The sequence below is a fragment of the Petromyzon marinus genome, unplaced genomic scaffold, assembly GCF_048934315.1.
Source record: "Petromyzon marinus isolate PM22_M1 ecotype Great Lakes invasive population unplaced genomic scaffold, UKy_Petmar_22M1.pri1.0 PM_Scaffold_86, whole genome shotgun sequence".
Taxonomy (NCBI): Eukaryota; Metazoa; Chordata; class Hyperoartia; order Petromyzontiformes; family Petromyzontidae; genus Petromyzon; species Petromyzon marinus.
Genome location: NW_027423695.1, coordinates 251,357 through 276,878, shown reverse-complemented (window position 1 = coordinate 276,878; position 25,522 = coordinate 251,357). Strand labels below are relative to the sequence as shown.

The 25,522-nt window shown below is 54.6% G+C and overlaps 1 protein-coding gene across 5 annotated transcripts in view; it reads right to left on the bottom strand.

Moving 5' to 3' along the window:
* Positions 1-2,030: 2,030 nt before the first annotated feature.
* The window catches only part of LOC116949275 (LHFPL tetraspan subfamily member 3 protein), a 36,844-nt gene continuing 13,352 nt past the window's right edge, over positions 2,031-25,522 (bottom strand). The window contains exons 2-7 of one of the 5 annotated variants that reach the window (XM_076064880.1): positions 21,682-21,803; positions 21,049-21,484; positions 13,219-13,402; positions 9,711-9,947; positions 9,287-9,301; positions 2,031-8,187 (exon numbers count right to left, since the gene is read on the bottom strand). In XM_076064880.1, the coding sequence (XP_075920995.1) occupies positions 9,288-9,301; positions 9,711-9,947; positions 13,219-13,402; positions 21,049-21,484; positions 21,682-21,803 (993 nt within the window). In that variant the 3' untranslated portion in view covers positions 2,031-8,187; position 9,287. Of the gene's footprint in view, positions 8,188-9,286; positions 9,302-9,710; positions 9,948-13,218; positions 13,403-21,048; positions 21,485-21,681; positions 22,608-25,522 lie in introns of those variants that run through there. The other 4 variants (XM_076064879.1, XM_032966392.2, XM_032966391.2 and 1 more) reach the window with 4 other exon arrangements.

Sequence of the window (25,522 nt, the reverse complement as noted above, 5' to 3'; positions counted from 1 at the left end):
TGGTGTCCCTCTGTCTCTCTCCGTGTCTCTCTACGTGGTATCTCTGTATCCGTGTCTCTCTACGTGGTGTCTCTGTCTCCGTGTCTCTCTACGTGGTCTCTTTGTCTCCGTGTCTCTCTACGTGGTGACTCTGTCTCCGTGTCTCTCTGTCTCCGTGTCTCTCTACGTGGTGTCTCTGTCTCCGTGTCTCTCTACGTGGTCTCTCTGTCTCCGTGTCTCTCTACGTGGTGTCCCTGTCTCCGTGTCTCTCTACGTCTGTCTCTCTACGTGGTGTCTCTCTACGTGGTGTCTCTCTACGTGGTGTCTCTCTGTCTCCGTGTCTCTCTGTCTCCGTGTCTCTCTACGTGGTCTCTGTCTCCGTGTCTCTCTACGTGGTGTCTCTCTGTCTCTCTCCGTGTCTCTCTACGTGGTCTCTCTGTCTCCGTCTCTCTAAGTGGTGTCTCTGTCTCCGTGTCTCTGTCTCCGTGTCTCTCTACTTGGTGTCTCTGTCTCCGTGTCTCTCTGTCTCCGTGTCTCTCTACGTGGTCTCTCTGTCTCCGTGTCTCTCTACGTGGTGACTCTGTCTCCGTGTCTCTCTGTCTCTGTGTCTCTCTGTCTCCGTGTCTCTCTACGTGGTGTCTCTGTCTCCGTGTCTCTCTGTCTCCGTGTCTCTCTACGTGTCTCTCTACGTGGTGTCTCTCTTTCTCCGTGTCTCTCTATGTGGTCTCTCTGTCTCCGTGTCTCTCTACGTGGTCTCTCTGTCTCCGTGTCTCTCTACGTGGTGTCTCTGCGTCTCTGTCTCTCTCTACGTGGTGTCTCCGTGTCTCTCTACGTGGTCTCTCTGTCTCCGTGTCTCTACGGTGTCTCTCTGTCTTCGTGTCTCTCTACGTGGTCTCTCTGCGTCTCTCTCTGTCTCTGCCTCCGGTCGCTGCGCGCCATGGCGCCTCCTGCCCAATCACGTCCGGGTCACGGGGGCGCGCGCGACGTCACCGGCACGTGACCGGATGAAGCGGCCAGCTGGGGGGAGGGCACGTGACTCTCCCTCGGCGACCACGTGATCCCCCCCTTCCCCCGGGGCCATTTAAACTCTGGAGCACGTGGATGTCGAGATTATAGGCAAGCGCCAGGGGCTGATGCGAGTCTTTACAATCGACTCGACATGCTCCTCAATAACACTGTGGCCTTGAAAGGAAATATAAATGTAATAGGCAACGTTTCGGGTGATGACCCGTCTTTAGAGCATATAGGTAAGGAGAGATGGGAGTGGGTAAGATTTGGAGACTGTACTATATACTGCGGGCCTGATAAGAATTAAACATTTTATATTACAGCGAGTGCAAATGTAGAAACATTGATTCTTGCACATGTGATGCAATGCATTTAAATATAATGCCCAGCCCTGTCAATCCACTACTGGACGAATGCCGTTGTCAGTCATTGGGCGTTGCTTGGCCATCCATACTTTACCAAGCTGGTCAGTGAATGTTGGAAGGTAGGGGCAGGACTGGTTGAGATACTCGCCACCAATGTTAGCCATGGGTGGGAATCGAGTTCAGCGCATCGCAGCGCAGTGCGTGAACCACGACATGAACGCCCCCCAAACCTTAACACAAAGATCCCCGTGTTGGACTTCCAGGCTGTTGGGGCAAATTCCGTGAGCAAGGACCTCCGAAGGACAGTACGACGCACGAGGGCATGGTGTGTCCAGGACAGTGCACTAACCACTTCGCCACCGCTCACCTCAATGCATCATGTACCGTGAGATAACAAATCTACATTAACCAAGGCTAGTTGCGTGGCCATTTAAATATCTCAATCGGCAAATAATTATTAATTAATCAGATATCATCTTGAAAGAGGTGAGAGTATGCGCTGCACTTTCTACTCCACCGTAAGTGACTGGCCGATCAGCTGTGGTGTGCCGAATGGACAGAAGCGGAAGAGGTTTAAGAAAAGTGCCCAAATTATCTTTGTTTAACCCATCGAGGTCATCAATGCCCGGGGAAGCGTGAACTCGCAGGCTCGCACAGCGAACGACACGCGGCGTGAAATTCGCTTCAACGCATTTTTATTTCTGTGAAAATCCAGTCACCTTGGCACCCCCACGTGTCATTCCTGATCAACATCGCGTCTTTAAGACCCTGCCCTGGCCAGACCCTCCCTATCTCCCTCCATAATCACCACCCACCATCACCATCGTTTCACATGGCACCTTCCACCAGGTGTCTCAGCGTCGACCCACCCCGTCTCACCACCAACGTGAGCAGCTGAAAGTTTGTGTGGGGGGGGGGGGGGGTGATCACCGCTCATTGTCGCCAGCTCTTGCACTGCCCAAACCAGGGCCCAATTCTCAAGTCAGCCGAAGTCTTATCACAACTGTGCACTTTACCAAAATACAAAGCAATTCCTGCCACCAATTCCCGTGAGGTGCTGGCACATCCCCCACCGACCAACGGGCCACCACCTCTGCTCCTCAGCCCGAGTGTTCCGTGACCACGCCGGCCTAGGGGTCATCCCGGCTGGACTCTTGTCAGGGGGTCAGCGAGCGAGCGAGGCGGGAGGGAGTTTGGTCACCGGGCCAAGGCGCGAGGGCGACGTCGTGGGATGGTCGGCAGCGGAGCCGCAGCTCGGGAGACGAGGCCCACGGAGCGGCAATGTGCGGGAGTTGAGTGCTCAAGGATAAATCGTGTTATAGTAGTCAAGAGTATACAATCTATATCTCCATTAGTCTATATTATATATTTATATATATCTCCTATGTATAAAGGTCCCGCGAAACCATCACTCATCATCATCGTCGTCATAAACAGGAATAAGTTGTTCGGTTTTTTGTTTGTTTGTTTTCTTCTTGGTGTTTCTTACACGGGTGCACGGATTTTAGAAATGAGTTGGAGAGCGTCAGCATCGCCTTCCTAATCTTCACCACCAACAGAGCTTCATTTTTTACGCGGTATTTTCCGGAGCGCAGCCCTCGAACAGCTCCAGCTGAAATTAAGCCCTGATCACCATTATCATCACCACCACCATTTATCAATGTAATTATCGCCGCCACCACCACCACCACCGCACCGTCGTCATGTTCACCACCATTATCATCGTCACCATCACTACCATCATTTTTATATCTGACACCAACACCACCACCATCATCATCATCATCGTTACCACGATCATCGGAATCATCATGACTCTCCGTGGTCCCGTGGCCGCAGCTATCAGCTGCCAAGGTTTGTACAAAAATAATCGAGGCCGGTTAGGAGCCGCAGTCAAAGTCTCCGATGGAGACGCGGCTCCCCCCCACCTCGATCAGCTCCGGTTGAGTCGAGGTGGTCACGTTACCCTATAGAGCCCGGCAGCAGCACTCACGCACATACACTGACACACACACCGACACACACACTGACAAATATCCCCCGTATAGCCTTAACAGCCTTTTGGGGCAAGTGCTGTTAACGAGCACCTATGAAGGCCGATACGGCACACGAGGGGGTGGGATGGCCAGCACCACGCCCGGCCGCCTTTGTCTCCCTAGTGGCAATGTTTTACACATCGCACCAGGTACTCATGTGAGGCCGAGTCGACCTAGGGGAGCCCCAGAATTGGTTCAGATAATCGTCACTGGTGGTGGCAGCGAGCAGGAATCGAACTCGGGTGGCCGGGTTCGTAGCGCAGTGCGCTAACCGCTACACTACCGCTCCCCACACATACACTGACACACACTACTGTTCGCCACAAAGTGGCGTTGTCACCACCACACAAACCTCCATACGCACAAAGAGAAACGCGCACACACACACATACAGAGATGCACCGACAGAGACACACACACAAAGGTGCACATATACAGGCACACTTAGGGACACGCTTACATACACAGATGCATATATAGGTGCACCGACAGAGACATACACCTCCCCATAGCCTTAACAGACTATTGGGGCAAGTGCTGTTAACGAGCGCCTATGAAGACCACCACGGCACACGAAGGGGTGGGTGGCCAACACCTCGCCCGGACGCCTTTGTCTCCCCAGTGACGATGTTTACTGTACCAGGTACTCAATTGAGGCTGAGGCGACCCAGGGGATGCCCAGGACCGGGTCGTCGGGTTCATTGCACAGTGCGCGAACCATTTCACTGCCGCTCCCAACACATGTGGAATGCCAATAGAGCCTGCATGCGGTATGTGGGGACTAGTGGCCACAGAAGGTAATGACAGGGAGGTCAACCGACAGTACAAAAGGACTAGTGGCCATGGAAGGTAATGACAGGGGTATCAGTTGAGTCCGAAGGGACTGGTGGCTACGGGAATGTTTGAGCAGGGAGCGTGGTCAGGTGACGGAAGAGGACGGTAGAGTCTGCCGGTAGAACGAGCGTCTAGAGTCGGCGAGAATGTTCGAGAAGGGGGGCGTGGCCTGGTGTTGATATATAAGGGTTATGTACGGGGAGACTCGGGGCTGTTGCAGTGTGATCTCCGCCTGATGTGAAGGGAACGTGTCTTCAATAATGTTCCATCTAAAGAAAAGTGTGTCAAGTCGTCATTACACATGCACACCTATACACACCGACTGAGATGCACATATACAGGCGCACTAAGGCCACGTGAAGTGTCGAAGACCCATTCGCAAGAGGTCATGGAACAGACCAAGGGGCTATATTGACTAAATGAGATGACTGGCAGATTGTAGCAACTTGTGCTCCCGACTGCGCCAACCATTTTAGCCGCCCAGCGCTTCGCTTATTGTTGTGAGCATCGCTCCTCTGCCCTCCATTGCTGCTGGATGGCGATTGCCTCCAACTATCCAGTGGCATCCTTCACGAGCCTCCTTCACGGAGGCTGATCTTGACACTGCTGGCATTGGTCGGCGGCAAGTTCACTCAGCTCCACATCCTCCTGTACCTCATCAGTCCATCTCTTCTCGAGGCCATGCCACACCCGTTTAGCCCCATCTATACAGCCGAACAGAAGCTGCTTGGGCATGCGGTGGCTGGGCATGCAGGCTACATGACCCAGCCAACGCACCCTCACTTGCTGGAGGAGCTCACCAATGGGACCGTGTCCAGGTCTTTCCAAGATTTGTGAGCTACTCACACAATCCATTCTGGTCAACCCCAGGAAGGATTGTAGGCAGCGCCAGCCTGAAGTTTTCAAACCGGCGCAGATGTTTATTTAGAGAATTCCATGTTTTGCAAGCAAAGGGATGTCATAACTGTGTCTGAGAGGACACGGAGCTTTGTATGGAGCGATAGGCCAGGTAGCATCCACACAGCATTACACAGCCGATGAAAAGTTAACGCTGCTCGGCTGATTCGGAGTGAGACATCGGCTGCCAAACGAGAGCTGGACACAACACAAGCACACTGCCCAAGCACGGGAACTTCTCCACTTTCCCCACAACTGCTCTATCACTGTCCCACAACATACTCACGTGCACTAACACACAGACATACGGACACCACACACATGTACACCTATACACATACATACAAAAGATCCCCCGTATCGCCGCCTTTAACAGACTGTTGGGGCAAGTGCTGTTTGAGGGCACCTACGAAACCCGGGTATCGGCACACGAGGGGGTGGGTGGCCAACAGCACACCGGGCCACCTTTGTCTCACCAGTGGTGATGTTTACACACCAGGAACTCAATTGAGGCAGAGTAGACATAAGGAAGACCCAAGACCGGTTCAGATCATGACTGGTGTTGGCCGTTGAGCTAAAATCAAACTCGGGTCGACGGGTCCGTAGTGCAATGCGCCAACCACGACACATACATATACATACACACAGACAATAACTCGTACAGACACACACACATATAGCCTACATAGACTGCTGGGGCAAGTTCTCTTAGCACCGCACACATACAGAATGACGGACAAACACAATCACAAACATCCTCCGTATAGCCTTAAATAGCAAGTGCTATTAGGTAGCACCTATGAAGGCCGGAACGGCACACGAGGGGGTGTGGGTGGCGAGTTCCATACCCGGCCGCCTTTGTCTCCCTCATTCTGATGGTTACACACCGCACCAGGTACTTGAGTAAGGCTGAGTCGACCTAGGCAGACCCAGGACCTATACAGATATTCCTTACCGATGTTGACTAAGCGGAAATCGAGCTTGGATCGAAGGGTTCGTAGCGCTGTGCACTCACCATTGCACCACCGCTCCTCACACACACCACACACTGACACACCTATACAAATACCACATGCACAGCCGACAATGACTCCTGGGGCACATATACACACACAAACGCACGCAGATACACCATTACACACCCACAAACTTCTCAAACAGACACTAACACTGGTATGCACTCACACACATATACTACAACACTGGTATGCACACAGATTCACACTCACACACACACACGAACAACACTGGTATGCACACACAGACACACACTCGCGCTCTTACACGAGCGAACCCCCCCACACCCCAACACTGCCCCCCCTCCTGACACTGCCCTCCCCCAGTGCGCGTTGCACAGGGGATGCGCCGAGTGCGAGGATGGTTCACGATGGCCTCGCAGCATGCGCATGCGCGTCACACCCCGGGCATGTGCGCATGCGCGTCACACCCCGGGCGTGTGCGCATGCGCGTCACACCCCGGGCGTGTGCGCATGCGCGTCACACCCCGGGCGTGTGCGCATGCGCGTCACACCCCGGGCGTGTGCGCATGCGCGTCACACCCCGGGCGTGTGCGCATGCGCGTCACACCCCGGGCGTGTGCGCATGCGCGTCACACCCCGGGCGTGTGCGCATGCGCGTCACACCCCGGGCGTGTGCGCATGCGCGTCACACCCCGGGCGTGTGCGCATGCGCGTCACACCCCGGGCGTGTGCGCATGCGCGTCACACCCCGGGCGTGTGCGCATGCGCGTCACACCCCGGGCGTGTGCGCATGCGCGTCGCACCCCGCGCGTCGCACCCCGCGCGTCGCACCCCGCGCGTCGCACCCCGTGCGTCACAACCCGCGCGTCACAACCCGCGCGTCACAACCCGCGCGTCACAACCCGCGCGTCACACCCCGCCTGTGTGCATCACTCCGCGTCGCACTCCGCGAGCGAGCGTCACACGCCGTGCGTACTCGTTGCGCTCAGAGCTCTAGAGGGAGCGACCCCTCTCGTGGTACTTTGGCCTACTCTTCCACGCTGGCCCAGACGTCTTGGAAGAGGTGGGAGTACCCACACTTTGCCGATCGGAGCCGTTCGCGTTCCCTGTCGTCATTTCCTCCCGTACGGAAAGCCGTGACCTCCTGGTCATGAACGCGGGCCCTCCGCAACTTCACATGGCCTAAAAAGTGCACCTAGCCTGGCACGAACGCCGCGGTGGCAAATGGCGGCTGTTGTCGCGGTGTCGTGTACAGCATGAGTACTGCATGCAGCTTGTTGTGTGCGTGGGTAGTGCATTGTAAGGGAGTGTATTTATTACATGCGGCAGCAATAAAAATAACATGAATGACCTTCATTCCCCAGGTAAGCCTCACTGGGTCTCGAGACTCATTTTCAGGAGGGTCCTGCTACATTGGGAAGTTTGGCCAATTCCATCGACGCAGGAGAACGCCGCGGATCCCGGGGAAAACCCCACTGCACACACGAAGGGCGTGGACACCGAAACGCTCTGCACAGGCGATTCAAGAATCCATTGCTCGACTGCCATCTCCTGCCCACCCATTGTGTTTGTATCATGGCCTGTAATAGTACACGTATATGCGTGTATGCATTGCAGGCTATGCTGTGCGCGCATATGTTTCACACGCCTGTGCGCGTACGTGTACACGTGCACGCGCACGGGTGCACGCACGGGTACAAGTGCGTGCGCAAGTGTGTGAGCACAGTACGGCGTGTGTGTGTGAGTGTACACCCGCACAAACGTGTGCGTCCAGATCCATGGTACGGGTGGGGGGGGGGGTCAAGGGAGGGATACGCCCCCCCCCCACCTCCCCCACAATAAAGAGTGGGGGGGGGGGAGGCAGGGAGAGGTGGGACCACCAAGGACGGATCGAGGCCCCCAAAGAGAGAAAAGAGGACCCCCCACCCCCATAAGAGAGTCAACCCCTGCACTCCTCGTGTTCCGAGGGGGTGGGGGTTCGTGGCGTCGAGAGGAGGGCTCGGGGTCGGAGGAAGGGAGGGGGGGGCAGTGGGGTCCTGGCCGGGCCACCAGGTCAGACGGACTTGCAGGTCACCTCTTCATCGGGCCCTGAAAGAGAAAGGCGTGGGGGGTATGGGGATGATGACGAGCGTGCTCGTTGTACGTGCCCACAAATACACACAAAGGTCCTCCCCCGCCCCCCGTGTGGCCTACACAGGATGTTGGGGCGAGTGCCGTTAGTAAGCGCCTATTATTAATATATGGCCAGCACGGCCATATATTAACACAACGCAACACATATACGCTTTTAGGGCTGAGCCAACAGGGGAGGCACAGGACCAGTTCAGACGTTCACCATTGATGGTGGACGTGAGCAGGAATAGAGTTGTGGTGGCTACATTCACAACGCAGGGTGCCAACTGCACTGCCGCTCCCCATACACACAGACAGTACCCTACAAAGACAAAGCAAAGATCCCCGTATAGCCTTAACAGACTATTGTGGCAAGTGTTGTTAGCGAGTAGCACCTATGAAGGTTGGCACGGCACACGAGGGTGTGGGTGGCCAGAACCACATCTGACAGCATTCGTCTCCCCAGTAGCGATGTTCACACACTGCACCAGGTACTCATTTGAGGCTGAGTCGACCTAGGGGAGGGCCTGGACCTGGTTCTGATATTCGTCGTTGGTTCTTGGCCATGAGCGGGATCGAACTCAGGTCACCGGGTTTTGTAGCGCTAACCGCAACACTACCGCTCCCCACACGTAAACATGCACACACGTATGCATGCATACCCTCACCGCCACACCAATGAGGAGGACTTCATAACACCTCACACCTCTCAGAACTCTCACTCGCAAAATCTATTTATTTTAGCAGCTATATATTAGCTTTTTATCAGAAGCGACCTGACCACAAATGATAATTCATCAACAAAGTGGCTTATCAGAAATGTATAGCAGCCAAATACTCTAAATGCGTAATGTTGATTCTAAATGTGGAGGGAAAAACCGGAGGACCCGGAGAAAAGACCACGCGACCACGGAAGAGAGACACCGCAAATTCCAAATATACAGCAGCAGGTGTCAGGGTCGGGATCGAATCCACGACCTCCTGTGTACCAGGCGAGGTAGTTAACATCTGTCCAACTTGAGAACCTCTAAGTCTCAGACCGCGCAAGCCCCAGGGGCTGGGTTGGCACCCTCACCTCAGGCCATGTTGTCTGAGCGCACGGCGATGCGGGGAGGAGCGGAGAAGGAGGGGCAGAGAGGGAGGAGCAGAGAAAGAGACACAGAGAAGGAGGCCAAGAGAAGGAGGCACAGAGAGGGAGGCGGATACAGGGAGAAGCGCACGGTCAGTAGGGCACAGGCTGTAGGTTAGCGAGGGCAAGGGTTCGGTTTAGCGTTACAGCGAGGGGGTAGGGCTGGGTTGGGGTTTATGGGGGTTTCGGGTTCAGGATTGATGGTTCGGGACCACAGTTAGTGAGTTTTGGCCTAGGGGTCGGACTCAGGAAGTTCGAATCAACGTTAGGCCAAGTGAAGTCAACTTAAACGAGAATTGTGGATAAATAGCATAACGGCCATTGTCACCACCATCACAACCACCGTCGCGCCACCACCGCGGGGGCTCACCCTTGGAGTCGGAGCGGAGGTCCGGGGGCAGCGCCGCGTTGCCACGGTTGCCCAGCACGAAGGCGAGGAAGGCGAGGATCATGGCGTCGAGGATGGCGATGATGGCGAGGATGTAGGCCCAGCGCACCGAGCACTCGCCCAGCGTGTACTTGCTGGCGTGCTCACCGCACAGGGCGCGCACCTCCGCCGCGTCCCAGCCATCGGGGAACACCAGGCAGCCCAGCACCAGGCACCCAGCTACATGCGCCGTTGACACGGGGGCGGTGGGGTAGGTGTGGGTGGTGTAGCAGTTTAGCGAGTGCTGCGCTACGAACCCGGCTAGGACACCGGGTTCGATTCCCGCTCACGGCCAACGTCGGCGACGATTATCTGGACCGGTCCTGGGCCTCCCCTAGGCGGCCTGGCATGGTACTGGCCACCCACCCCCTCGTGTGCTGTGCCAGCCTTCATAGGTGCTATTCGCTAAGAGAACTTGCCCCAACAGTCTGTTAAGGCTATACGGGGGTTCTTCAACGTCCGCACCACCTGGACAGCGCCTGAGGACAGAGAACTCCGGGTGCTGAGGGCACTGAGGTTTTAGCTGTGAGCCCCAAAGTCCTGAACTTGGCGGTTCGAAGCGCTGAGAATGTGATCCAAGCTCTCCGAGTAGTGACAAGTATCTCCGAGTGCCGGGAATCCTCGCTAAATGTGCCGGCGTTCATGCTGCAACGCGTTTTGGCCACAACGCGTTTCTCTTCCGTCCGGTAACAGTTTTTGGACGAACTACTTTCTCGAGTTGCGCGGCCGAGCGGTATGGGAATTCTGGGTACAGGCGTGGAGCGATACGGCTGGTCCAGAATGCGGGCTGCCCACATGCTTAGACGTATTAGCCAGGATCTGTAGGAGTTATCCCATACAATTAAAGTTAGCTGTAATGACCTATAACGCTCAAATCGGCCTTGGTCCCCATTTGTGTGCAGTTCCGTTTGGTCCCCCCAGACTACGTCGATTAGACACATACCTTGCACCCCTCAGGCCAGGCCCTGCTAAATCAACCGAGAATGTTTCATTTTACGGTGAGCAGTAGCAGGGGCCATCTTGAGTGGTGCCTAAGATGTGGAACTCTCCTCCGCCGGCCTTCAGATTTGGTTCCGAGCACCGAACAGTTCAGGAAACTCTGCAAGACTACCATTAGCTTTTCCTTGAATAGGTCCTCTCATTTTTATATTTTAATATGAGGCGTGATAGTATAGGTTGGACTACCTTCGTTTACTTTACGCTGTACAATATTGCGATGCCGTCTTTAGTAGGGGCGAGTTTTTATTCAATTTGAATGACGATGGTGCACGGGGTGAGATGGTGCGCGGGGTGAGACGGTGCGCGGGTCGGGACGGCGCGCGGGGTGAGACGGTGCGAGGGGGCTTAAGCGTACCCTGTTCTCGCTTCTCTGTCCCACCATGGGAATACCGTGGGGCTGACTTTTAAGTGTAAATCTGCTTCAAAACTTGGATCACATTGTTCATTTATGCCCCTTAATGCACATACAGCAACTTATCGCTTAGTGCATTTTTCCGTAATGCAGCACTTGTCAGGAATGCATCTACCGCGTCGCGCAAGAAATCGCTGTCCCGAGCAATGAAGTCCAAGCGCTATTTGGTTCTTCCGGTAAAGTCACGTAGGTAAAAATATAAAATAAAGTTAATCAAATCACGACGTTTCGGAGGCAACACGAGCTTCCGTCATCAGGTGTAAAACTAGCGCAGCAAAATTACTGTGTAAAACTAGCACAGCAAAATGACTGTGTAAAACTAGCACAGCAAAATGACTGTAAAAAAGTAATTTTGCTGCGCCAGTTACACAACTGATGACGGAAGATCGTGCTGCCTCCGAAACGTCGTGATTTGATTAACTTTATTTTTTATTTTTACCTACGTGACTTTACCGAAAGAACCAAAGAGTATGGATCATTGCAGTCAGGAAAACTTCAAATCTAGAAGTCCAAGTGTTAAACTCTTAAGACGTTGAGCACTGAGGCACTGAGGTTCGAGGAATGAACCTCTGAATACCAAGCAATGAACTCTTAAGCACGGAGCACCTAGAACCTCGGGTGAGAGCTGTGTGCAGCAAGGAGGCCCACAGCACGAAGGTTTAGCATTGAACGCTCGAGTCTGAGATTCGAGCTTTGAACAGTGAGATTCGAGCACTGACATGGGTTGCTCTTAGCTCTGAGCCCGGGGTATTGATGGGGGGGGGGCGGGGGGGGGGCAGTACTCGCGGCTCGGCTCAGAAGACAACTCGGAATTCCAGCTCAGGCCCTCTGAGCGCCTACACAGGACACAGATGCGCGTGATGTACAGGGTGAGTGGGGTGAGGAGTGGGGTGAGGAGTGGAGTGGGGTGAGGAGTGGGGTGAGGAGTGGTGGGAAGGGGGGGGGGGGTGTGAGGCCCTGGACAGGGTGAGAGAGCAGGAGAGACGACGGAACACCGGGGGAGGGGGGGGGGGACAGGGAGGGAAGAAGGATTGGGAGAGATATGGCGAGAGAATGCTGGAGAGAGCGAGAGCGAGAAAGAGCGAGAGAGCGAGAGAGAGGGCGAGAGTGCGAGAGACAGGGAGAGAGAGAGCGAGAGAGAGAGAGAGCAAGAGAGAGCGAGAGAGAGGGAGAGCGAGAGAGAGAGAGAGGGAGAGGGAGAGAGAGAGAGAGCGAGAGAGAGGGAGCGAGCGAGAGAGAGTGAGAGAGAGGGAGAGAGAGCGAGAGAGAGAGCGAGAGAGAGGGAGCGAGCGAGCGAGAGAGTGAAAGAGAGAGCGAGAGAGAGAGCGAGAGAGAGAGCGAGAGAGAGAGCGAGCGAGAGAGAGCGAGCGAGAGAGAGAGCGAGAGCAAGAGAGAGAGAGAGCGAGAGCAAGAGAGAGAGAGAGCGAGAGAGAGCGAGAGAGAGCGAGAGAGAGGGCGAGAAAGATTGAGAGGGAGAGAGCGAGAGGGAGAGAGAGAGCGAGAGAGAGCGAGAGAGGGCGAGCGAGAGAGAGCGAGAGAGAGGGAGAGAGAGAGCGAGAGAGAGTGTGAGAGAGTGCTGGCGAGAGCGAGAGAGAGTGAAAGGGAGAGAGAGCGAGCGAGAGACAGAGAGCGAGAGAGGGAGAAGGCGCGCGTGAGGCGAAGATTAATGAGGCTCCACAGTGAGGAACGAGGCCAGGGATGGACGGGGGCAGGGAGCGAGGTGGCGAGCAGTGTGGGGAGGGGGGTTAGGAGGAGTTGGAGGTGAGGGGCTGGGGAGGTGGGGGACTGGGGCGGTGGGGGGCTGGGGCGGTGGGGGGCTGGGGCGGTGGGGGGCTGGGGAGGTGGGGGGCAGGGGAGGTGGGGGGCGAGGGAGGTGGGGGGCTGGGGCGGTGGGGGGAAGGGGAGGAGGGGGGCAGGGGAGGTGGGGGCAGGGGAGGTGGGGGCCTAGGGCGGTGGGGGGCTGGGGAGGTGGGGGGCTGGGGAGGTGGGGGGCAGGGGAGGTGGGGGGGCTGTGTGAGTGTGATGGAGATGGCTGCTCACGGAGGGGGAGGCGTCCGGCGGGACGAGGGCCCCGTGGAGGAGCGGGGGTGGGATGGAGACACGGTGGGGGTGGACGCCACGTATGGTGGTGGAGCGTGTGGTTGAGCGGTCGCTGGGCACGCGGGGGGTGAGGGGTGGGCGGCGTGGGGGTGGGGGGAAGGCTTGTTCCCCCCGTCCACGGTGTCTGCGGGGTTTAGAATGGAGCAGGAATCACCACAGAAGTAATAACTAGAACAGGTGCTAACCAGAGGTAACCACGCCACACGTGGGGTTACGCAAAAGACCCTGATCCGGGAATACCACCTGCACAACAAGATCCTATAACACCATCTCCACCGCCATCACCACCATCATCACCAATCACCACCAGAACAAGTACCATCATCTATAGAACAATTAACACCACTACTCACCTCACTACCAACACCACTATCACCACCACTCACCTTACAACCAACAGTACCATCACAACCACTCACGTTACTACCAACACCACCACTCACCTTACTACCAACACCACCACTCACCTTACTACCAACACAACCACTCACCTTACTACCAACAGTACCATCACTCCACTCACCTTACTACCAACAGTACCATCACAACCACTCACCTTACTACCAACACTACCATCACCACTACTCACCTTATTACCAACACTACCATCACCTTACTACCAACACCACCATCACCTTACTACAAACACCACCAATTACCTTACTACCATCACCACCATTCACCTTACTACCAACACTACCACCAACACCACCACCACTCACCTTACTACCAACAGTACCACCATCACCACCACTCACCTTACTACCAACACTATCATCACAACCACTCACCTTACTACCAACACTACCATCACCACTACTCAACTTACTACCAATACTACCACCATCAACCCCACTCACCTTACTACCCACACTACCACCATCACCACTACTCACCTTACTACCAACACTACCACCATCACCACCACTCACCTTACTACCAACACTACCATCACCAACATCTCACCTTACTACCAACAATACCATCACCTTACTACCAACACTACCATCACCACCACTAACCTTACTACCAACACTACTATCACAACCACTCACCTCACTACCATCACCGCCACTCACCTTACTACCAACACCACCATCACCACCACTAACCTTACTACCAACACTACCATCACCTTACTACCAACACTACCATCACCACCACTAACCTTACTTCCAACACCACCATCACCTTACTACCAAAACTACCATCACCACCACTCACCTCACTACCATCACCGCCACTCACCTCACTACCATCACCGCCACTCACCTTACTACCAACACTACCATCACCACCACTAACCTTACTACCAACACTACCACCACCATCACCTTACTACCAACACTACCATCACCACCACTCACCTCACTACCATCACTACCATCACTACCACCACTACCACTCACCTTACCACCAACATCATCAACACTACTCACCTTACTACCAAGACTACTATCACCACCACTCACCTTACTACCAACACTACCATCACTCCACTCACCTTACTACCAACACTACCATCACTCCACTCACCTTACTACCAACACCACCATCACCACCACTAACCTTACTACCAACACCACCATCACCTTACAACCAATACTACCATTACCACCACTCACCTTACTACCAACACTACCATCATCACTACTCACCTCACTACCATCACGGCCATCACTGCCACTCACCTTACTACCATCACTACCATCACCACCACTCACCTTGCTACCAACACTCCCATCACCACCACTCACCTTGCTACCAACACTCCCATCACCACCACTCACCTTACTACCAACACTCCCATCACCACCACTCACCTTACTACCAACACTACCATCACCACTGCACACCTTACAACCAAAACTCCCATTACCACCAATCACCTTACTACCAATACCACCATCACCACTACTCACCTTACTACCAACACTACCATCACTCCACTCACCTTAATACCAACACTACCATCACCACCACTGATCTTTCTACCAACAGCACCATCACCACCACTCACCTTACTACCAACACTACCATCACCACTACTCACCTTACTACCAACACCACCATCACCACCACTAATCTCACTACCATCACTACCACCACTACCACTCACCTTACTACCAACATAATCAACACTACTCACCTTACTACCAACACTACCATCACTCCACTCACCTCACTACCATCACTACCATCACTACCACCACTACCACTGACCTTACTACCAACATCATCAACACTACTCACCTTACTACCAACACTACCATCACTCCACTCACCTTACTACCAACACTACCATCATGACCACTCACCTTACTACCAACACTCCCATCACCACCACTCACCTTACTACCAACACTACCATCACCACCACTGATCTTACTACCAACAGCACCATCACCACCACTCACCTTACTACCAACAGTACCATCACCACCACTCACCTTACTACCAACACTACCATCACCACCACTCACCTCACTACCATCACTACCATCACTGCCACTCATCTTACTACCAAGACTACCATCACTCCACTCACCTTACTACGAACACTACCATCACCACCACTAACCTTACTACCATCACCACTGCACACCTTACAACCAAAACTCCCATTACCACCAGTCACCTTACTACCAACACCACCATCACCACCACTCACCTTAGTACCAACACCACCAATTACCTTACTACCATCACCACCACTCACCTTACTACCAACACAACCATCACCACCACTCACCTTACTATCAACAATACCATCACCTTACTACCAACACTACCATCACCACCACTCACCTTACTACCAACACCACCATCACCACCACTCACCTTACTACCATCACTACCATCACCACCACTCACCTTACTACCAACACTACCATCACCTTACTACCATCACCACCACTCACCTTACTACCATCACTACCATCACTCCACTCACCTTACTACCAACACTACCATCACCACCACTGATCTTACTACCAACAGCACCATCACCACCACTCACCTTACTACCAACACTACCATCACCACTACTCACCTTACTACCAACACCACCATCACCACCACTCATCTCACTACCATCACTACCACCACTACCACTCACCTTACTACCAACATCATCAACACTACTCACCTTACTACCAACACTACCATCACTCCACTCACCTTACTACCAACACTACCATCACGACCACTCACCTTACTACCAACACTCCCATCACCACCACTCACCTTACTACCAACACTACCATCACCACCACTGATCTTACTACCAACAGCACCATCACCACCACTCACCTTACTACCAACAGTACCATCACCACCACTGACCTTACTACCAACACTACCATCACCACCACTCACCTCACTACCATCACTACCATCACTGCCACTCATCTTACTACCAAGACTACCATCACTCCACTCACCTTACTACGAACACTACCATCACCACCACTAACCTTACTACCATCACCACTGCACACCTTACAACCAAAACTCCCATTACCACCAGTCACCTTACTACCAACACCACCATCACCACCACTCACCTTAGTACCAACACCACCAATTACCTTACTACCATCACCACCACTCACCTTACTACCAACACAACCATCACCACCACTCACCTTACTACCAACAATACCATCACCTTACTACCAACACTACCATCACCACCACTCACCTTACTACCAACACCACCATCACCACCACTCACCTTACTACCATCACTACCATCACCACCACTCACCTTACTACCAACACTACCATCACCTTACTACCATCACCACCACTCACCTTACTACCATCACTACCATCACTCCACTCACCTTACTACCAACACTACCATCACCACCACTGATCTTACTACCAACAGCACCATCACCACCACTCACCTTACTACCAACACTACCATCACCACTACTCACCTTACTACCAACACCACCATCACCACCACTCATCTCACTACCATCACTACCACCACTACCACTCACCTTACTACCAACATCATCAACACTACTCACCTTACTACCAACACCACCATCACTCCACTCACCTTACTACCAACACTACCATCACTACCACTCACGTTACTACCAACACTACTATCACCACTACTCACCTTACAACCAACACCACCACCACTCACCTTACTACCAACACTACCAACACCACCACTCACCTTACTACCAACACTAACATCACCTTACTACCAACACTACCATCACCACCACTCACGTTACTACCAACACTACCATCACTACCACTCACCTTACTACCAACATCATCAACACCACGCACCTTACTACCAACACTACCATCACTACCACTGATCTTACTACCAACACCACTATCACAACCACTAACCTTACTACCAACACTACCATCACCACAACTCGCCTCACTACCATCACTACCATCACCTTACTACCAACACCACCATCACCTTACTACCAACACCACCATCACCTTACTACCATCACCAAACACTCACCTTACTACCAACACTACCATCACCACCACTCACCTTACTACCAACACTATCATCACCACCACTGATCTTACTACCAACAGCACCATCACCACCACTCACCTTACTACCAACAGTACCATCACCACCACTCACCTTACTACCAACACTACCATTACCACCACTCACCTCACTACCATCACTACCATCACTACCACCACTACCACTCACCTTACTACCAACATCATCAACACTACTCACCTTACAACCAACACTCCCATCACTCCACTCACATTACTACCAACACCACCATCACCACCACTAACCTTACTACCAACACCACTATCACCACCACTCATCTTACTACCAACACTACCATCACCACTACTCACCTTACTACCAACACCACCATCACCACCACTCACGTTACTACCAACACCACCATCACCACCACTCACCTCACTACCATCACTCCCATCACCACCACTCACCTTACTACCAACACCACCATCACGTTACTACCAACACTACCATCACCACCACTCACATTACTACCAACACCACCATCACCACCACTCACCTTACTACCAACAACACCAACACCACTACTCACCTCACGACCAACATTGCCATCACCACAACAATTCCACCCACAGTACCATCATTGTACACCACCACCACCTTCACTGCCACTTTCAGCACTGACACTTCCACCACCACCACGAACACCACCACCACCACCACCAAATATGCCACCACAACTACTACCTATCACACATAACCCCATTGCCGACACTACCATCAATTCCACCACCATCACGCACACCTGGTATTAACTAAAAGCCGAGTCGATTTAGGGGAGGCTTAGGGCAGGTGCAGAAGCCACCCCAATGGTTGCACTTGGATGGCCTGGTTCAGACCTCCCAGCAAAACATGCACACACACGGCAAATACCCCCCCTGTATCGCCACCACCACCACTACCAACCACCTGCACTGCCACCAACACCACCACCACCACTACCAACCACCTGCAGTGCCACCACCACCACTTCCAACCACCTGCAGTGCCACCACTACCAACCACCTGCACTGCCACCAACACCACCACCACTACCAACCACCTGCAGTGCCATCACCACCACTTCCAACCACCTGCAGTGCCACTACTACCACTACCAACCACCTGCACTGCCACCAACACCACCACCACCACTACCAACCACCTGCAGTGCCACCACCACCACCACTTCCAACCACCTGCAGTGCCACTACTACCACTACCAACCACCTGCACTGCCACCAACACCACCACTTCTAGATTTAAAGCTTTCGTGACTGCTAGGATCCATACTCTTTGGTTCTATTGGGTAAAGTCACGTAGGTGAAAATAAAATAACAAAAAATCACGACGTTTCGGCCACAACACAAGCGGCCTTCATCAGGTGAAGGGACGAGCCTGTCTGGAGGACAGCGCTGGAGTGGAAGAAGCCACGCTTAGATCACGACATTTAAGCTTAAATGCCACCTGCAGTGCCACCACTACCACTACCAACCACCTGCACTGCCACCAACACCACCACCAATGCCAACCACTTGCAGTGCCACCACCACCACTACCACTACCAACCACCTGCACTGCCACCAACACTACCACCAATACCACTACCAACCACCTTCATTGCCAACACCACCACCAACCACCTGCAGTGCCACCAACACCACCACCACTACCAACCACTTCAAGTGCCACTACCACTACCACCAATACCAACCACCTGCATTGCCAACACCACCACCACTACCACCACCTGCACTGCCACCAACACCACCACCAATACCAACCACTTGCAGTGTCACCATCACTACCACTACCACCACCTGCATTGCCAACACCACCACCACTACCAACCACCTGCATTGCCACCAAAAATGTTGGCTTGGGCTCCGAGGTGGCCAGGAGATGGACATGCTGCACGGCAGTGGATTAAAAAATCCCTCTGTGTGGAGTTGCGAGCGTGCTATGCCCTCGTTCTCCACGCTCTTCGGTTGCCTCCTCCCACGTGGAGGCAGAATCCACGGTCAAACATCGCACTTGTGCCACCACCACTACCACCAAGCACAGTCCTCCTGCTCCTGGGGAGGAGGAGTCGACTTGAGACTCGTCAAGGGAAGCTGTCGTGGGCGGTTAAAAGGCACTGCCACTCACTCACTACCCAATCACTCTCGCTAGTATCGTCAACATCGCCACCAGGGGAACCACTCACAGATCCACTCCCATGGCCATCAGAAGCAGCAGCAGCATCATCACCGGTACTGTAGGTGCACCGTCAGTAATTACCCCCACCACCATCACCCAATCACCACCTTCACCCACTCACCACCACCGTCAACAAATTACCACCACCACGCAATCACCACCATCACACAATCACCACTACCACCATCAACAAATCACCGCCACAACAACTATATGGCACGTCACAAAATCAGTACCACCACCAGATTAGGACTTCCAAAAATACCCATATTCTCCCCACCACCGCCACCCTACACCTCCTTCATCTTCAATCATCATCCTCCATCATCTTCAATCATCATCCTCCATCATCCTTCTCATCATCCTCATCATCCTCCTCCTCCATCCTCAATCATCATCTTCAATCATCACCCTCCATCATCCTCCATCATCATCATCCATCATCACCCTCCATCATCCTTCTCCTCCTCCATCATCACCCTCCATCATCACCCTCCTCCATCATCACCCTCCTCCATCATCATCCTCCATCATCACCCTCCATCATCACCCTCCATCATCACCCTCCATCATCACCCTCCATCATTACCCTCCATCATCACCCTCCATCATCACCCTCCATCATCACCCTCCATCATCATCCTCCATCATCACCCTCCATCATCACCCTCCATCATCACCCTCCATCATCACCCTCCATCATCACCCTCCATCATCACCCTCCTCCATCCTCACCCTCCATCCTCACCCTCCATCCTCACCCTCCATCCTCACCCTCCATCATCACCCTCCATCATCACCCTCCATCATCACCCTCCATCATCACCCTCCTCCATCACCCTCCATCATCACCCTCCATCATCACCCTCCATCATCACCCTCCATCATCCTCCTCCATCCTCCTCCATCATCACCCTCCATCATCACCCTCCTCCATCCTCCTCCATCATCCTCCTCCATCATCACCCTCCTACTCCATCCTCCTCCCTCTATCCATCCCTCTGCACCCGCCACCGTCGCACCGGACGTGAGCTGCATCCAGGCGCAGATCTTGTAGACGGTGGCCGTGTTGCAGAAGAAGAAGAGGGCGAAGCAGACGACGCAGGCGGACGCGAGCACCATGGAGGTGGCGACGAAGAACGAGGCGGCCTTGAAGGCGCCCGAGGGCACCGACGAGAAGTCCATGAAGCTCCCCTCGCAGCGGAGGTCGCTCTTGGCGGGCCCCGTGCCCACGCAGCGATGGACGAGGCCGAAGAAGCCCGCCTGGGGCGTCTCGGGCCCGTCGCCCACCCAGTAGGGCTGCACGAACACCACCACGGTGATGATGGCGAAGCAGATGGTGAAGATGGACCACAGCACGCCAATGGCGCGCGAGTTACGCACGTAATTGGTGCGGTACATCTGCGCCGCCTCCTGCGCCGAGAAGATGGCGAACGGAGTCTGCAGCATCTTGGAACGCTGAGATGGTGGGGGGGGGGGGGTGAGAAGGTGGTGGTGAGGAAGAGGTGGTGAGGAAGAGGTGGCGAGGAGGAGGATGTGGTGGTGGTGGTGCTGCTGGAGGAGGAGGAGACACGGACCCGGCGCCTTTTCTCCTCCCTTCTCTTCCTGCCAGCGCTCAGACAGTTGCCATGGCGTTACTCGCCTCACCTCCTCACCTCGCCTCCTCACCCCTCCCTGTCCTCTTTCCCGCTCTCCGCTTCTTGTATCTGCTCCTCCTCCTCCTCGTCGTCGTCGTTTCCCTTCGCTGTCGCTCCCCCCCGCTCTCACCACGCCGCTCCTCTCAGGGCGGCGGCGATGGAGGAGGGAGAGGGGAGGGAGAGAGTGGGAGGGGAGCAGGCGGGGAGGGAGGGAGGGGGGATGATGACTATTTACTCCTTCTCACTCAATTCAGTGCGAGATTTCAACACAAATAAAACCGCCCTCCCTCGTGTATCCTTCCGCGTGGTGATGCCGATGGCTCGGTCACTCGCACTCCTCCTCCTCCTCGCAGAGTCTCTCGTTTTGTGCAGCGTCGCTTCGCCCAGCACTCATCCAGGATCTCCATTCATCAGCATCTCACCCATCATCATCATATTTCCATTAATCATGAACATCGTAACCTTAATCATTATTCATCATATATCATCATTAATAATTAGCATCAGAATCATCAATTCTCATCCACCGTGATCATCTCTCCTCCATCATCATCTTTCATTCATCATCATCTCTCTATCATCATCATCATCATCTCTCATCCATCATCATCCATCATCATCTCTCCATCATCATAATCTCTCCTCCATCATCATCTTTCATCCATTATCATCTCTCCATCATCATCATCATCTCTCATCCATCATCATCTCTCCATCATCATCATCTCTCCATCATCATCATCTCTCCATCATCATCATCTCTCCATCATCATCATCTCTCCATCATCATCTCTCCATCATCATCATCATCTCGCCATCATCATCATCCATCATGATCATCATCATCTCTCCATCATCATCATCTCTCCATCATCATCATCTCTCCATCATCATCGTCTCCCCACGTTCCATCTCGAACGCGGGAGGTCCCTTGGACTCCACAAATAATCCCTCTCGCCCCGCCCCATCTCGCCCCTCCCTCTCGCCCCTCCCCCCTCTCGCCCCTCCTCCCTCTCGCCCCTCCTCCCTCTCGCCCCTCCTCCCTCTCGCCCCTCCCCTTGCCCCACCCTCCCTCTGCCCCCCTCCCTCCCCCCTCCCTCTCGTACCCCCTCACCGCCTCCTCACCCCTCCCCGCGTCACTAGAATCCCGGCAGCCCCCCAGCCCCGCCTCTCGCACTCATCAATCACCGGGTCCCCCCCTCCTCTGTTATCCCCCGCGATTACTTTCGGTGGAAATAAAAGCTGCGATTTAAAATTCCCCGCGAGGATTAGGGGGCTCAACTGGGGATGCGTCTCCCATCTCCCACCACCCATCTACGGTTATCACCCATCACCAAGTCTCCCACCACCCATCACCCATCACCAAGTCTCCCACCACCCATCACCAAGTCTCCCACCACCCATCACCAAGTCTCCCACCACCCATCACCCATCACCAAGTCTCCCACCACCCATCACCAAGTCTCACACCACCCATCACCCATCACCAAGTCTCCCACCACCCATCACCACGTCTCCCACCACCCATCACCAAGTCTCCCACCACCCATCACCACGTGTCCCACCACCCATCACCACGTGTCCCACCACCAATCACCAAGTCTCCCACCACCCATCACCACGTCTCCCACCACCCATCACCACGTCTCCCACCACCCATCACCACGTCTCCCACCACCCATCACCACGTCTCCCACCACCCATCACCACGTCACCCATCTCCCATCACCACGTCTCCCACCACCCATCACCAAGTCTCCCACCACCCATCACCAAGTCTCCCACCACCCATCACCCATCACCACGTCTCCCACCACCCATCACCACGTCTCCCACCACCCATCACGTCTCCCACCACCCATCACCAAGTCTCCCACCACCCATCACCCATCACCAAGTCTCCCATCACCCATCACCAAGTCTCCCACCACCCATCACCATGTCTCCCACCACCCATCACCAAGTCTCCCACCACCCATCACCACGTCTCCCACCACCCATCACCCATCACCACGTGTCTCACCACCCATCACCAAGTCTCCCACCACCCATCACCAAGTCTCCCACCACCCATCACCACGTCTCCCACCACCCATCACCACGTCTCCCACCACCCATCACCAAGTCTCCCACCACCCATCACCACGTCTCTCATCTCCCATCACCACGTCTCCCACCACCCATCACCCATCACCACGTCTCCCACCACCCATCACCACGTCTCCCACCACCCATCACCACGTCTCCCACCACCCATCACCCATCACCACGTCTCCCACCACCCATCACCCATCACCACGTCTCCCACCACCCATCACCACGTCTCCCACCACCCATCACCCATCACCAAGTCTCCCACCACCCATCACCCATCACCAAGTCTCCCATCACCCATCACCAAGTCTCCCACCACCCATCACCATGTCTCCCACCACCCATCACCAAGTCTCCCACCACCCATCACCACGTCTCCCACCACCCATCACCCATCACCACGTGTCTCACCACCCATCACCAAGTCTCCCACCACCCATCACCAAGTCTCCCACCACCCATCACCACGTCTCCCACCACCCATCACCACGTCTCCCACCACCCATCACCAAGTCTCCCACCACCCATCACCACGTCTCTCATCTCCCATCACCACGTCTCCCACCACCCATCACCCATCACCACGTCTCCCACCACCCATCACCACGTCTCCCACCACCCATCACCACGTCTCCCACCACCCATCACCCATCACCACGTCTCCCACCACCCATCACCCATCACCACGTCTCCCACCACCCATCACCACGTCTCCCACCACCCATCACCCATCACCACGTCTCCCACCACCCATCACCAAGTCTCCCACCACCCATCACCACGTGTCCCACCACCCATCACCACGTGTCCCACCACCAATCACCAAGTCTCCCACCACCCATCACCACGTCTCCCACCACCCATCACCACGTCTCCCACCACCCATCACCAAGTCTCCCACCACCCATCACCACGTCTCCCACCACCCATCACCACGTCACCCATCTCCCATCACCACGTCTCCCACCACCCATCACCAAGTCTCTCACCACCCATCACCAAGTCTCCCACCACCCATCACCCATCACCACGTCTCCCACCACCCATCACCATGTCTCCCACCACCCATCACGTCTCCCACCACCCATCACCAAGTCTCCCACCACCCATCACCAAGTCTCCCACCACCCATCACCAAGTCTCCCACCACCCATCACCATGTCTCCCACCACCCATCACCAAGTCTCCCACCACCCATCACCACGTCTCCCACCACCCATCACCACGTGTCCCACCACCCATCACCAAGTCTCCCACCACCCATCACCAAGTCTCCCACCACCCATCACCCATCACCAAGTCTCCCACCACCCATCACCAAGTCTCCCACCACCCATCACCAAGTCTCCCACCACCCATCACCACGTCTCCCACCACCCATCACCACATCTCCCACCACCCATCACCACGTCTCTCATCTCCCATCACCACGTCTCCCACCACCCATCACCCATCACCACGTCTCCCACCACCCATCACCACGTCTCCCACCACCCATCACCACGTCTCCCACCACCCATCACCCATCACCACGTCTCCCACCACCCATCACCCATCACCACGTCTCCCACCACCCATCACCACGTCTCTCACCACCCATCACCCATCACCACGTCTCCCACTACCCATCACCACGTCTTCCATCTCCCACCACCAATCACAACGTCTCCCACTACCCATCACCCATCACCACGTCACCCATCTCACATCAGACATCACCACGTCTCCCACCACCCATCACCAAGTCTCCCACCACCTATCACCA